This window comes from Microtus oregoni, unplaced genomic scaffold (assembly GCF_018167655.1).
Source record: "Microtus oregoni isolate MIOR12 unplaced genomic scaffold, Mior012 000006F_ref0000085, whole genome shotgun sequence".
Classification (NCBI taxonomy): domain Eukaryota; kingdom Metazoa; phylum Chordata; class Mammalia; order Rodentia; family Cricetidae; genus Microtus; species Microtus oregoni.
Window position 1 is genome coordinate 26,968,512 of NW_024543065.1, and position 15,623 is coordinate 26,984,134.

Sequence of the window (15,623 nt, forward strand, 5' to 3'; positions counted from 1 at the left end):
GTACAAAGTGAGAGGATTAAAATAACACATTTTAATTTCTCACTCTTGTGACATGCCCAGTATGGATTGGTGGAGGTGGGGAAGAACAAAGTCTCATTTGTTGCTGTTATTCAGGGGCTCATGTGACCCTGATGTTACCACCCATCAGCCTACGTAGGTCCTTTCAGTGGACAGTTTAACCCTCCTTAACTACTGAGCATTAACTATCCATGACATTGTCAGATCCACTACTGAGTTTCTTAGTATGTCCCCTATCTTATGGATAAACAGTTTTATAAATTTGTTCCTATTGCACCAAGGAGTCTCTCGGTGCAGGCTAGACATTGTGGTTTTACTTGCGAGGCTCTTCTGGAGTTGCTATTAGTACGTTCTGTCAATAGGACCAAGAAAATCGTGTGTGGGAAAGAGAATAGGCTGGAAAGGGGGCAGCATAGAGAACAAGCGTGGTGTTAGTGTCCAAGTGTCACCCCTGCCACCTCCTGCGTGTGACTTTGGTTTGTCACTTCACCTCTTTGAGCTTCATTTCATTTGTAATATGAGAGTTGATTTAGGTAATGTGTGATGCTCCTTTCAAGACAAGACAATTATCCTTTATATGCATAAGACAAGTAAAATTTAAAGCCAGAAGTAGACTGTGTTCTCTAGATTTACAAACACACTTATACTCATATAGTCTGTGTTTTTGGTTTTTAAGTTCTTCCTTGTGAAAGAAAGCTATTGTTTTCTTCTTTAATAGTTCTAATTTTCAAGAGCCTTGTGCATGAACCGTCCTTTTCTCCCCTCTCCAATTCCCCCAGGGTCCTCTCCTCCCAAATACATGATCTCCATTTTAATTATTATTACTTATGTGTGTGTGTGTGTGTGTGTGTGCATGCACACATGTTTATATGACCTACTGAGCCCACTTAGCTTTGCTCATACGTACATGCGTCTAGGGCTGAGCACTTGGGATTGGACAGCCTGTGTGGGCGCCCCTGCAGGAGACTAGTTCTCACTCTCCCAGCAAGCATCGACAGTTTCATCTAGACGAAGTTACTCTTTGTCTAGACGTGGGGCCATGTGGAACTTCTCCTGCCCGTGTTGGCATGTCAACTAGTATTATTATTCTATTAGTCTTCTTCAGGCAACCGATTTGTTGGGAGTTCGTGGGTTTGGCTCCCCTGTCATATATAGAAGACACAATCTTGAAGCAGAGGACACTGTTAAAATGCTTACAGAATCTCCTCGGCTGCAATCTGATCTCTTCATTTGCACAGTCTGTCCCCTCTGCTCTTGTCTGCAGTGGGGAAAAGGTCTGGGAAAGTCATTGCCACTGGTAGCATCACCTCCAACTTTAGAGAGCCTCATTCTCTTGCAGCAAAGAACCCCAAATCCAGAGAGTTACACAGCGGCAAGCCAATTCTAGCTGACCCCAGAAAGGTCTGCTTCCTTTGGCAATTCCTCATGGTCAGAAAAAGAGGCACTTAGTGAGAAAGATGGCAGATTTTTCTTTCCATTTAGGTTTGAGGCTTAAGTGCTGTGGGTTCCCGGGGCATGCTGCCAGCCCTGCCTGCCTTGCTTCACACTCTTGGCAGCTGCCCACAGACAACCTTCTCTGGGCTTTTTCTAATGTGTCAGGCACTATAATTTATAGTGCATTCAGGAAGAAAAATGTCCGACAAATATAGAATCATGCAAAGAATGTCCTGGAACCAGAGCCTTATCTCCAAGTGGCAGGATGGATTTCCCGAGTCTCCCACATACCCTCTCCGTATCTAAGGGGCAGAAAGCGATGATGTGAATGCTACAAAATGTGGACAATATAAAATGAAAGCTAATGGGAAGGAGTGTACATTTAACCCTGAGAGATGCACACATGTGTCCTTACACAGCTATGTGCATCTGGCGACATTTTCAATGCACACATGTGTCCTTACACAGCTATGTGCATCTGGCGACATTTTCAATGCACACATGTGTCCTTACACAGCTATGTGCATCTGGCGACATTTTCAATGCACACATGTGTCCTTACACAGCTATGTGCATCTGGCGACATTTTCAATGCACACATGTGTCCTTACACAGCTATGTGCATCTGGCGACATTTTCAATGCACACATGTGTCCTTACACAGCTATGTGCATCTGGCGACATTTTCAATGCGCACATGTGTCCTTACACAGCTATGTGCATCTGGCGACATTTTCAATGCACACATGCGTCCTTACACAGCTATGTGCATCTGGCGACATTTTCAATGCACACATGTGTCCTTACACAGCTATGTGCATCTGGCGACATTTTCAATGCACACATGTGTCCTTACACAGCTATGTGCATCTGGCGACATTTTCAATGCACACATGTGTCTTTACACAGCTATGTGCATCTGGCGACATTTCCAGTGGGATGTGTGGGATATGGCAGTTTTGTCGGGAAACTAGTGATGCTCCTAACCACGTGGAGAATGGTATGGGCTTGGCTGGGGTTCTGGGTACTTTGGATCTTTTCCTCGTACCTGCCTGAGCTGCCCTCCTCGTGCCCTTCCTTGTGGAACATTGCTCAAGCATCGTTCCAACGGACTGCCAGTGAGGGCTTTGCCTCCCCTCAGTGTGTGCACACGTCCCACTTCTCAGCTATGGCAGTGGCTGTCGGGTGACTCTGCCACTCTGTGTCTCGGGGATTCTGTCTGTACTTGGCTGCGTTCTTTCTGCCGCATTCCGTACTCCTGGCGGCTGGGCCAAAGCTTGCTTCTTGTATAAAGTCTAGAATGTCAACACTCTTCCTTCTTTGGCTGAGGTTTGAGGACTGATGTGGTTGAGAGCTAACAAAGAGACCCTAGCTCCCGTGTGGACCACTGTGGGTCCTCACTGAACCTGTGGGGGAGGGGCAGGGGTTGAGAGTTAGCTCCCCTTCCTTCTCTGCTCAGACCCCCTCCTGTTTCCTTCTCCATGCTCACTCCACACATTGGCTTTCCTGCCCTGCCCCCTTATCAGCTCATTGGCAGCTACTTGGATACCTTGGAAATGGTCTTATAGGGTTGTTGTCCTAAGATGCCCATGTTTTAAGGAAATGTCTTTGTTTGGGGTGCTGATGGTTTTTTTTTTTTTTTTCTTTCTGTCTGAGTCAAGTCTATGGACTTAGCAGATGGACGTTGATTTAGATGATGTTAAGCTCCTAGAATTCTGGTACCTGGCATGTTATGATGAGTTTATATATGTATGTAGAAAAGGATGTTTATGTCTCTATGTGTGTGAGACAGACAGACAGCAAAACAGTTATGAAAATATGGCTAATACTTTCCTAAGTTTTTCCTTGCGTTCCTAGGCAAACGTTTGTATATGAACTTACTTCTAAAAGAAACGAAACGCCTCTCTTTTCCCAGCAGCTATGTGGCCTCAGTGAAATCTCTAATTTGACATTTGAACCCCCATTGTGTACGCTGATAATGTATAGCATCTGGATTATGCAAACTAATGGAGACCTCTGCCTCCCTCTGGATCTATTCCAGGTATCTGGCTTCTCTTTTTATTGCCTGTGATAAAATCCAAAAATACATGGCGTTTCATTCTCTTAGCTCTCCCTTGGGGTGTTCAATCTCAACCAGACTAGAGCCATTTCAACACGCACAGAAAATGTGGGGAATTTAAAGATGTCATTTTAAGAACACACAAAAAAACCCTACTATAATTTGCTTGGCTTCTCTTTCTAACTTAGCAGAATAACTTTGAAAATAAACCTAGAGTGTTTATTTCTTCTTGTCCTTCCTTCCATCCTTCCTAAACGTTATCAGGGCCTGCTCGGATCATCGTGCATTTTTTCCTGTCAGAGATGATTTGATTTCCCTTGTCCCTTGCCCAGCACATACTCCGTGCAATGACGCTGCGGTGGCAGATTGATGGGAAGAGGGTTCAAAATGCCTCTCTGGTTGTGGCTTTCAGTATGTCTGCTGCTGCTGCTGCTGCTGCCGCCACCACCACCAGAGGCAGTTGGCAGATGGACTTGGTAGAAATGAGAGAGGCCTGGAGCTTGACCGAGAGCATCCCAGGGAAGAGCTACCCCATGGCCTGAGGTGCTTCTGTCCTTTCTCACCCAGCCCTGCTGGTTACAACATTAACAGAGACTCAGCCTTTTTCTTGTGATTTTCTTTAGTGTTAGTAGTGGTTTGATCATGATGTGTATGGAAGTCAAATCATTCATTTTGTGGTTTTCTGGTAGTGTGGGGATTGAACCTAAAGCCTCACACACGCAAGGCAAGCTCTACCACTGGGTTGTAGCCTCCAGCCCCACATGCGAAATTCTGTGAGTGTTTCTCCTAGGGGTATGCTGAGCCCCTTGTTTTTTTAGATTTAAGTATTTTGTCCAAATTGGGGGTCTTTCAACTATGATTTCTTTGAATGTTACTTTGTATGTTGTGCTCTTCTCCTAACTCCCTGGGATATCAGGGCTATGAATGTTAGACCTCTTAGTATTGACATACAGGTCCCTAAACCTCTTTTAAAAGATTTACTTTTAATTCTCTTTCTCTCTCTCTCTCCCTCTCTCTCTCTCTCTCTCTCTCTCTCTCTCTCTCTCTCTCTCTCTCTCTGTGTGTGTGTGTGTGTGTGTGTTGTGAGTGCCAGTGCCCTCAAGGCATGGGATTCCCTGGAGCTGGAGATACAGGCAGTTGCAAGCTGCCCATTATGGGTGCTGGAAACAGAACTTGGGATCTCTGCAAGGGTAGTATAAACTCCTAACTGGCGATCCAGTGTCCCCCACCTCAAGCTCTTTCCATCCAATGCCCCAGTCATTTTCTTCCTCTCAGTTTTACTTTCTATTGCTCCATCTGCACCCACTGACTCTTATGTCATATTCTTTCTGCCACTGCATCCATCCACTGAGATTTTATGCTAGTTGCTATATTTTTATAGTCCAAAAATGTCCATTCTTTTTAGCACCCAGGTCTTGGCTGTGTCTTTTTTCCTTCTCATTGGTTTCAGAAGTGTATAATTTTGCTTTATGCAAAGGATTTCTATAATTGTTGCTTGTCAGTCTTGGTCAAAATATTTCCTTGAGTTTTGTGCCTTTGTTGGAGTCCATTGATTGTCCTTTGTCATCCCAGCTGGGAGTTTTCTGATTCTTCACATACTTAGTAGTTAGGGATTGCATCCTGGACATTGTGAGTATAATCAAGAAGCCTCTGGGTTTAAACACGATGGATAATAATGTTATTTTTTTATATGGGACTCCTCTCAGTGGGCTCAGGCATGAAGTTCTAGCCAGTTTTCTATGGTGTTATGGTTTAAATATGGAATGTGTCCCCCAAGTTCATATGTTGAGGGTCCTAAGCTGGTGGCTTTTGTTTTGGAGGTGAGGCCTGTTTGGAGAAAGTAGGTTACTGGGTGCAAGTCTTTAAAGGCTAATCTTAACCTGGCCCCTTCCTTTTGCTCTACTTTTTGGCCACCGTGAGAGGAGCATTCTGGCCTCTCCATCATTGTGTTCTGCCTCACCTGATTCCACAGATACAGAAACACAGACCCAACTGTCCCCAGACTGAAAGTCAGAGACCTGTGAGCCAAGGCAAGTCTTTTGAATGAAAATGAACTTCATGCCCTGGCAATGCTGAAGCATGCATGGGCAGCCCGTATATGGCGCTTCTGTTGAACTTGTCCATATTGGGTTTCATGGTCTAAGTTGATGAGGACAACTGACCAGGTCTCTTCCTCAAGAGGGCACCAGATCCCACTACAGATGGTTGTGAGTCACCATGTGGTTGCTGAGAATTGAACTCAGGACCTTTGGAAGAGCAGGCAGTGCTCCTAACCACTGAGTCATCTCTCCTTCTAGATTGTTCTTGCTCAGGCAATTGGTTCTGGGATGGCAAACTGTGTGGGTGGTGAGTTTTATGTCAGTCACGTTTGGAATGTGTCTGTAGTGTTTTAGGTCCGCTCCTTGGCATGTGCCGCAGTAGCTAGTTTGGGTCAGATCTGAGCATGCGCAGTTTGGGAGTGGGCTGTCTTGGTAAACAACTGTGGCATTTCCTCAGCTGCTATTTCTTCCCGGTGGCCCTAGTGTCACCTACTTTCCCATGGCTTCTGACTCTCTGAACAGACAGAGGTTTGGATATTAAGAAGCCACACTCTGCCCATGCTTTCTTTGGTGCACATATCCTAAGGCTGAAGCTCGGCCCAGGGCTAACGGGATCAGGAGACAGACACACCAGTCTCTGGAGCTACAGCTTCCACTCAAACCACGAGCAGTCTTTTCCTCTGACTAGTAAACGTCCTTTGGGTTCCACTCTCGCTTTCAGCAGTTTAGTGGGATTGCCTTGGAGTTGGGATACAAGAATGGAGAGCTGGGAAAGTTGGGGGATGGGAAGTTTTCCTGTTCTCCCTGGGGAACAGCAGTTGCCTTCCCTCACTTAGACTGAACCGGGAGGTCTGCACTGGGCTTTCTCTCTGTGCTAGCAGTCCTGAGTGGGGACACACCAAGGCAGAGAATGAAAGGTTACATTTGACTCCATGAGTTCTAGGCCCCCTTCCCCAGGCCCTCCTGATCTGCCTGCAAGTGTTTCCTCGTCTTCTTTTAGAGGTCCCTCTGCCTCCCATCCAGGTTTCATTGCTGTGCTCAGGGGCGAGACAATGTGCTCAGCCATTTGACCCAGACTCGAGACTCAACTCTCACTTCAATAAGTTGTGATAAGGTACCAGCATGTGAGAAATCACTACAAAACACGTGACCGATTTTTGCTGTTTCTAAGTCAGGCCTGAGTCTGAGAACCAAGACAGGAACAGAAGTCCTGGAAACTCTGGTGTCTAAGGGCAGCCTAGGATGTAGGGGCTGGTGCACACAAACCCTTCTGCGAGGCTGGATTTATGTTCTGTCCAGATACACTGTGTGGCTCCCCTCCCCCACAGCTCCCATCCCGTCACCCTCTCCTTCTTCCGAAGAGAGATAAACAGCTGCCTTCGTCATTGTTCCCTGCCCACCCACAGATGCTCTCAATTACCACAAAATTGCTAAATAAATCTATTTTACTTGTTTTGGTTTGTTTTTCCCAGAAAGCCTTGGCTTCCCTGATCAACACATCAACACACACTCAGCTCCGTGTCCTGTTTAGTTTGAATCAAGGATGTCCAACTGGGTCCCTTTCCTTGGACACAGCCAAGGTTCCAAGAACCCGTTGTTGGCCACCTCTCCTGGTGTAAAATGATTGGTTCGAAAGCCTTCCAGGGGCTTGGGAATGTGCTTTAGAGAGTTCATTGATAAAAAGATGACTCCAAATGTTCTATCATGGCCAAAACTCCTGATTGTTTAAATCACCCATTACACGTGACTTTCCAAAGGAACTGGGTTGAACATGAATGGATGGGCCCATAAGATGCTCCTCTTTGTTTGCTTTGTCTTCAAGTTCTCTTTCCCCTACCTGTCCTAGTATAAAAAGAACTCAGGCAGAACTTGTTTGTGCTGCCATGCCTGCTGGTGCATGCTTATATATCCTATCACTTGGGAAGCCGAGGCAGGAGCATCTCAAGTTGGAGGTTAGTATGAGTTAGTGAGTTTTAAAACCAGCCTGGGCAATAGAGTGAAGCCATACAGTAAAGTTCACAGAGGAGCCTTATCTACCCCAAGGCTCACGGTGCAGCAGTGTCTACCCCACGGCTCACGGTGCAGCCATATCTACCCCCAGGCTCACGGTGCAGCCGTGTTTACCCCAAGGCTCACGGTGCAGCCATATCTACCCCACGGCTCACGGTGCAGCCATATCTACCCCACAGCTCACGGTGCAGCCGTGTTTACCCCAAGGCTCACGGTGCAGCCATATCTACCCCACGGCTCACGGTGCAGCAGTGTCTACCCCAAGGCCCACAGCGCCCCTGTTTTTGGTTTGACAACTTTCTCACAGGCTGCATGAGATCATTTGTGAAGATGAGGAAACTGCTTGAGAGGAAGGGAACTGTTATTCTAAATTTCCAGACAAAGAAAGCGTTTGCAAGGCAGCATTGATGATTTTTTTTCTAGGTCATGGGTGGGCCTGCTTAAAAAATTTTTATTTTTTGATTAACACCACTTTAGTGTGAGGCTTTTGTCTTGAATTAATGAGTCTAGGCTGGCAGGCAAGAAGAATTTTAAAAGATTGCTTTAATTATTTGTCGTTATCTTTTAGGAATAAAATCTTAGAATCCAGCTTCCTGGCTTTGAGAGATTCAGTTCCTTTTTCTTTTTTTTTAAAGAACCATAATGTGATGCAGAGATAATAAACGATAAAAATATCCCCAAACCTCACGTCTGTGCTTGGTGCAGTCATGAGTTAGCCCCCTTGCTTGCATGGGATCAGCTTTTACCCTTTGGAAAGCAGAACCTCCAATGTCTGCAACATAGCAGGAGGTGATGGGAGCTAGTTCTGCAGAGGACCAACTGCTGTCCTGGACCTTAATGTTTGGAGTTCTGAGTAAAAAAAGCTGTCTGCTTCCCTTTCACGATACAGACCCCAGAGTAAGTGCTAGGTAAGGTCTCATACAGGTTTCTGAAGAGTCCAGAAACTTGCCCTCCCAAGAAGCTCTGTGTTAGGAGGAGATACCCCCCTCCCCCGCCCCCACGGCATTCTGGCTCCATGGGAAGGCCTGGGTCTTAGTAAGCGTGGATTTCAAAAGCCTAGAGGGGTTCCCCTCCCTTGGTGGTGGGGAGGCGGGGTCCTCTGTGTGACAACTCATTGTAAAGCTGCACTTGACATTTCCAAACAGGCCGGTGGGGAGCGGACAAACCAATACAAAGTGATTCTCCTCTCAGCCACCTGCCGCTAAGCGACTGCTCTCTGCCTGCCTGAGAGTCCTCTGATGGACAGATGGGTCTGGGAATCCACAACCCCACCACCTGGGAGTGCTGGAGATGGTGTTGTTATGGTCACTTGATATTTGAGGCACATGGATAATAGGCACACAGTGCACCCTGGCATTTGGGAAATTATGTGGAGCGAAACCATCATCATTTTTTTTTTCAAAGAAAATTATGGGTTTTACTCTTTTCTGTTAAACTTGCTGGGGTATTTGAAGGTGCTCATAGAATTCTGTTTGTGGGAATTTGGGAAGGACATTATGTTGACGTGTGCAGTGGAGAATTAAGACAAATGATAATTGAAAGAGATGATAAAAGCTAGTGGTTTTCATGGGGAAACAATCACGACCTGCTGTCAGATTGATTCCAATAAGAACATTGCTTTATGTGAAATGTTTTTTAAACAGCAGAACCAAAGCAGCAAGCCAGAGCACTTCTGAGGGCTTTTTATCGTGGTCTGTTTCTATTAGCCCTCCATCTGAGATTCCTCGACTTACATTATCCACCAGCACAGCCGTGTTTAGCTTCTTTGTGGTCAACATTTAGCTGGAAATGAGAAGTATCAGGTTGCAGAAAGATGAGCCTACATGTAACCAGAGGGATTCGTAGTTACTGATGTGCAGAGTCACTCCGGGGTGCTAGCCTGGGCTCAACGTTGCTGCTGGGTTGAATATGTTTCTTTAACAGTTCTAGAAAGCCATTGCTGTGTTTGGGGGGCTTGTAGCCGTAGCAACCCTTCCCCACGATCCGCATCCACATTTCTGTGCATTGGTCGTGAACAGTCCTCAAGGACCCCGTTTCCTCGCGCCCCTATTATACACCGTAGAGAACTCCTAGCATTTGTTGTGTGACACAGCTGTGCCCTGCATTGAATCGGAACAAAGAGCCTGGCGTGAGAGGCACAAATGCTCACAGAATGAATGAGCAAACGAATGAATGACTCTTTGCTCAAATCATGCTTCTGTGTCTCCTGGACTGTACTGCACCAGCTTGGACCCCTGGGGGCAGTGGGGACTCACTGCAGGGGCCAGCCTCAGTTTCCTTCCCTGTGGATTTGGCTAATAGGAGACAGGAGACTGGAGGACGGGTCAGATAAGGTGGCTTCTGTAAAAGGATCGACTGTGTTCCTCTCTTACAGACGGTCTCCATACCATTTATTCCCCGGGGGGTTCTCTGGTGTCACCAGTAGAGGCAGAGTTTCTTTGTGCCTTGGCAGCCACTCCCAAATAACCATTCAGAGACTTATTATTAATTATAAATGCTCAGCCGATCACTTAGGCTTGTCTCCAGCCAACTCTTACAACTTAAATTATCCCGTTTCTATTCATCTCTGTGCTGTCCCAAGGCTCATTTTCCTTGTTTATGAACTTCCACTGTGGCTTCTTCTTAATCTGGCTTGAAAATCCTCAGACTCCGCTCTTCTTCCCAGCTTTCTCCCTGCCCTGAAAATCCAGCCTGCTTATCAGTCAGCCCGGTTTTCATATTTGCGGTGTACCGAGATTGTTCCACGGCATGCGCGTCATCCGAGTCATAGGCATCACAGTTTTTCCTATGCGTCCTTAAACCCTGCCCACACATTTGTAAACAGCCTCCCTGAGAAATCCTCTTCAGTTCCTCAGTGCAGAGGCTCCCAGTGTCCTGCTGAGGCCCTGGCTGATGTTTGCCCAAGCCACGTACTTGACAAAGTTGATGGATGTTTGTCTTTCTTGCATTCCTGCAAGTGAATGCTCGAGAAGAGACCACTGAAAACGCTCTGTCTCCTCCATTCAAAAAAGAACGTGACACAGGCAACATTTATCCCTGTCTGGTCCATGCTAGTGCTTGATAAATACTGATTGAATGGATGGTTATCAGACCATTATGGTGGGAAAGTCACAGCAGCGGGGGATGGAAGCCCCGGAACACATGGCGTTCATAGTCAAGAAGCAGACAGCAATGGAAGCTGTCTTCAGAGCCCCTTCTTCGTTTTATGCACTCAGCGACCACAGCCTTGCGAGTCATGCTACACAGGGCAGGCTGGTCCTCCCATCTTGGTCTAACCAAGATAACCTCACACAGGTATGCCCGGAAGCCCAGCAGCCATAGTCCAAGACCTCATCAAGCTGACAATTGAAATTAACCATCACAGTAATCTGCTGTGTGCTATCTTCCTGCCTCAGCATGGGCCAGTGTTGAGATTACAGATGAATGCCACCATGCCCTGTTGAGTGGATACATCATTGGTGAGGACTCTGAAAAACCACCAAGGGTTTTCAGGAAAAAGTCAGCAGGATGATAAACTAAGCAACACCCTGCTAAGCCTTCAGAGGCCAAAGTCTCTCGAACGGACCCCCCAGAAAGAGGCAGCCTGCAGGAGATCAGAGCAGCTGGTTCACTCTTGAGCAACTTCATGATCTTAAGCTTCAAGATGGGACGGTCTATCAGGGAACTGTTGAGCCTGTGGGCTGTGCAACGATAAACATTTAATACGGCCCAACCCTGGCCAGTATTTCATCACTTCCAAAGTGTTTACATGTATCTCAGATGCTCACACAGAAAGAAGCTGCTCTTCTAAACCCAGAAATCTGCTTCACGCTGACGACCCTGCTTACCTTGCTCCTTCTCATTTTCAATTTCATCTAGAGTCCCCTAGGCCGACCCATCTAAGGAAGACAATCATATTTGTGTTAATGTGTCTCATGACTTTTTCAAATGTTTCTCTTGGTTGGGGTGGTGGTAGTGACGCTCTTGCCACAGTCCCTGCCTGGAGAGTCATGCATGTATATAATGGTATTCTTCTCTGGTCCTAAGGCCTTCCTGTGACCCTTCCTCACCATGCAATGAGCTTGGGGCCACCCTGACTATCTTGCAGGAACCCCTGCAAGAAGTCTCTCTGGGTCCTTGTCTCCATTTGGAATCATGAAGTTATCTGGAGGTCTCCAAATGGTGACCCTCTGAGACAGGAGCTATGAGCTTCAGCAAAGACTTCTTACTAAAGCTTCCTTTTCCCCACAGGCGTTCCCACTTGTGTTTCTCCCAGACTGCTGCCTTACTAGCCTTTCCATCACCCACCCTTGCTGTAACTGAGGCTCAGGATCACCACTAACCACCTAGTCAGTACTCTAGTCAAGTCCTCTGCGGACAGGTATAGGCTGCCACCCCGAATAGAAAGCCACCCTCCACAGTTCAGCACCCTTGTCCCCCCGACATGAGCTCAGGAGAAGTTGCTACTGTCCGTCTTTCCCCGTGCTAGGGAAGGTGACCTGTGTGTTTCTTCTCCATGAGGTTAGCACTTCAGCTTGGTGGTGCTGTGAACCCCAGAACTGCCCTTTAGGATGCAGAACCTTAAAGTTTTAACCTTAGAAATCAGTAAATGCTCAGGACCTTTCCCCTCTGCATGAGAAGTGGTGTCATGGGTACTCTGCCACAGTTAAGGTACCATCGGATGGAGTCAGCTGGAGTTTGTCTATGATCAGACAGTCCCCAGGGGTCATTGTCACCAGCTGCTTGACTTGGACCCTGGACTTTTTTACAATGACCTCCTGTGGCTTAGGTGGCCTTAAATGACAGCGGCTCTGTGTCCACATGCTGGTCACCTGGCCCCAATATTCCTCCTGCACGGCCCAGAGCCCCAATCTTCACACTCTGACTGTGTTCTCTGTCCCTCACAGGGTCCCCGGTGGCACATAGAGCTTCAGCCTTGGGCAGGCCCTGCTCAGTCCCTGGATGAAGAAGCCTCAAGGTTCCTGAGCTACATCAGCACCACTCAGGTTGGGTTTTAAGATGAAATGGATTTGGGAATAATGTCAAAGGTACTGAGCAACCCCTGCAAGAAGTTTGCCCTCTAGGGCCAGGAGATTGTGAGGACCTCCTGACAGGAACAGGGTAGGGGCCCCGGGTATTTCCCCCATTCTGTGGAGGCAGAGAAAATGGCTTCCATTTGCTGTCATCTTCTTCCTTCCTTCATGGCTTCTCATCAACCTGGAATGTTCTAATGACTCATCCTTGAGTGTTTTAAAGAGTCACTTTAGAAAACTGCTTTCAAAAACCACTGGGAGAGACAGATTTGTCCCTGTGAGTAGGCAGTCAAGCGTGTCACAAAGCAGAGCCATCGTCTGGAGGTTCAGCTCCTTTCCCACTTGGAAGCATCTGCCTATGTGCTTCCCAGCCACGGGCACTTGGCAGCCAAGCCATGAAGGGCGAGGAAGTCAGAGGCTCTGAGGGGTACTGCAAGAAGTTAATGACCCCAATGCTCACTCCCCTCTCCTTGGAGGGCCCCAAGTCATTACTGAATAGGGCCTTTATTAGTGGCTTAACACACAGTGGCAGCTCTTGCCCAGCTCCAGGAGTGAGGCAGTCAGGGGCTCTGGGAAGGCAGGAGAATGTTCATTAAAGAGACGCCAGGGCTCTTGACACGTTAATCCAAAGGCTCACTCTCATGTTGCCTGATCCGAGGGAAAAGACAGACATAAGAGGAAATGAGCCTGAGGATGCTTAGTTCTAGACTGAGAGGTGGCAGAATGTAGGACATTTTGAGCCTGGGAACTGAGCACAGGTTCACTGTAGGATGCTCCCGGGGCAGGAGTAGTGGAGAGAGAGGCCTTGGATGCTTATATCCATAAATCCACTGTACCGTTACATCCACGGTCCCTTAACACTGTACTGAGCCTCACTGGCAGCGAAGCCCCTTAGAAAGGATGGGAAAGAATAGTCTGGTTTCCCCTACCTTCCTTTGAGAGAGGCTCTTGCTCTGCAGCCCCGGCTAGCCTTGAACCCCTCCTGAGTGCTGCACTCACAGAAAGGCATATGCCACTGGTCCTGGCTCGTTTCCAGAGCTTCAGGGAGACAAGTTCAGGTTACAAATCTTATTTCCGACTTGATGCAGTCAGACACACATAGGAATTTTAATACTTGCCACCCAAACATGGAAATAAAAACCCACAGAATTAATTGTGGTTGATAGAATGATAAATCAGTCCCCGTGATTTACAGAAATTTATCATATTTAGCTGCTTCAAATTAATTGGGTGACCTTACACAGGCTTAATTAAAGTACTGAAATTTTAATTTTATAATTTGGCTTTACATGGGGGATAGGAGACGAAATCTCTTAATTATAACTTAAAAATGCTCTGAACAGCCTGAAGAAAAACTAGAGATATTTAATATATAAACTGAATTTGAAAATGATGAGCTCCATCCTCCAAAATTAATTTATTGAGTGTGAGCCTCCAAATTCCATCTTACATGTATTTTAGGTTAATGTTCTACAACTTACAGAAGGGGTCTTTACTTAGGAGATGTATTGGGGCATTCAGTGATCATTTCAGACTTCTCTGGTGTCTTTTTCGTGAGCCATGAGGAGGGGGGAAAGCCTAGAAAAAGAAAAAGGAAGCATGTTTGATGGGGGAGTGTCATATATCAATCTGTTGATTTCATTGGTTAAGCAATAAAGAAATTGCTAGGCCCATTTGATAGGCCCACCCTTAGGTGGGTGGAGTAAACAGAACAGAAGGCTGGGAGAAAGCAGCTGAGTCAGTGAGTCGCCATGATTCTCACACTCCAGACAGATGCAGGTTAAGATCATTCCTGGTAAGCCAGCTCGTGGGATACAGAAGATTATTAGAAATGGGCTAGTCCAGGTGAGAGAGCTAGCCTAGAAGAGGCTAGATAGAAATGGGCCAAGCGGTGTTTAAAAGAATACAGTTTCCGTGTAATTATTTCGGGTAAAGCTAGCCATGCGGAGCTGGGTTCCCACCCAGCTCCTTCAACAGAGTGGCGCCCAGACATGATGGCCTAAATCCACTTAAAAACCTGAGAGGGCTTTAAAAAGGAGAGAGAGAGTTTAACACAGTTTTTTTCTGGCTTGTGGGTGGCGTGCTGCCGAGAGAATTTCCTGACTCAGCAGCTGCAACAGGAAAAAAGCTGCAGTTTTAAACCTCAGCTTTCTGGGCTGTGCCGCCATTGCGATCTCTGTCTGGCCCCTGTGGGAGACAGAGCTTTTGAATGGAGTGTTTGGAGTAAAGCTCTACGGCTTGGTTGATGGCAATGTGGACTGCTGTGTGCCTGGAACTGTGTGTGGCTCAGAGGCACCAAATGGCTTTGAGGCAGGAGCTGCTCAGCTCCACCATGCTGAACTGTGCTGGGCAGGAACTACCGTAATTACCATAATAACAGTGCAGTTAAGGTTTAGACAGGGCAGGAAACAGGCTGTACCTTATTACCGTATTACCTGTACATGGTGCAACTTAAGTTTTTAGGCACTGCTTAACATTTTAAGATATGCTCCTGGATAGTAAAAAAATGTTACAGATTCACAATAAAACAGATTCAGACATAAAAGACCACACTGTTGGATGAATGTACGTAGGCTTGAGAAAGAAAAAAAGAATATAGAGAATAAAGTTAATGATTTAAAAAAAAAGGTAAAGTCTTTAAAGAGACAGTACAGATAGTTAAGAGATTAAAAGAAATAAAGAAAAATAAGCCACGTAAAAATAGAAAATTCACAGAGAGTATGGATTATGTACATTGTGCTTTCTTTAAAATTTTTGACTGTAAAGGAGCTAAGTACAGAGAGACATTTCATTCTATGGGCTGCCAAATGGAACCCAAACAGATATCATGAGGGTATGACTTCAGAATTTGGGTCTAAGGATATGATGCTTTGGAGAGGGTCTTCTTTTGTTTTCACAGAGGACCAGACCCTGTGGATTTCTTCTATTCCAATTTGGTATGGTCTCCCTCCTGAAAGGTTGTTGTGAACATCTTCAGAAAATTGCTTCGCTCAACTGCCAACTGAGATGAAACTAGCACACAGGTTATACCATGAAAGACCTAATTAACAA

The 15,623-nt window shown here is 46.4% G+C and overlaps 1 protein-coding gene across 2 annotated transcripts in view; it reads left to right on the forward strand.

Moving 5' to 3' along the window:
• Mettl24 (methyltransferase like 24) overlaps positions 1–15,623 on the forward strand; it is a 125,071-nt gene that overhangs the window by 30,999 nt on the left and 78,449 nt on the right. For both annotated transcript variants that reach the window (XM_041654650.1, XM_041654651.1), the window contains exon 2: positions 12,447–12,545. In XM_041654650.1, coding sequence (XP_041510584.1) covers positions 12,447–12,545 — 99 coding nt within the window. The remainder of the gene's footprint in view (positions 1–12,446; positions 12,546–15,623) is intronic.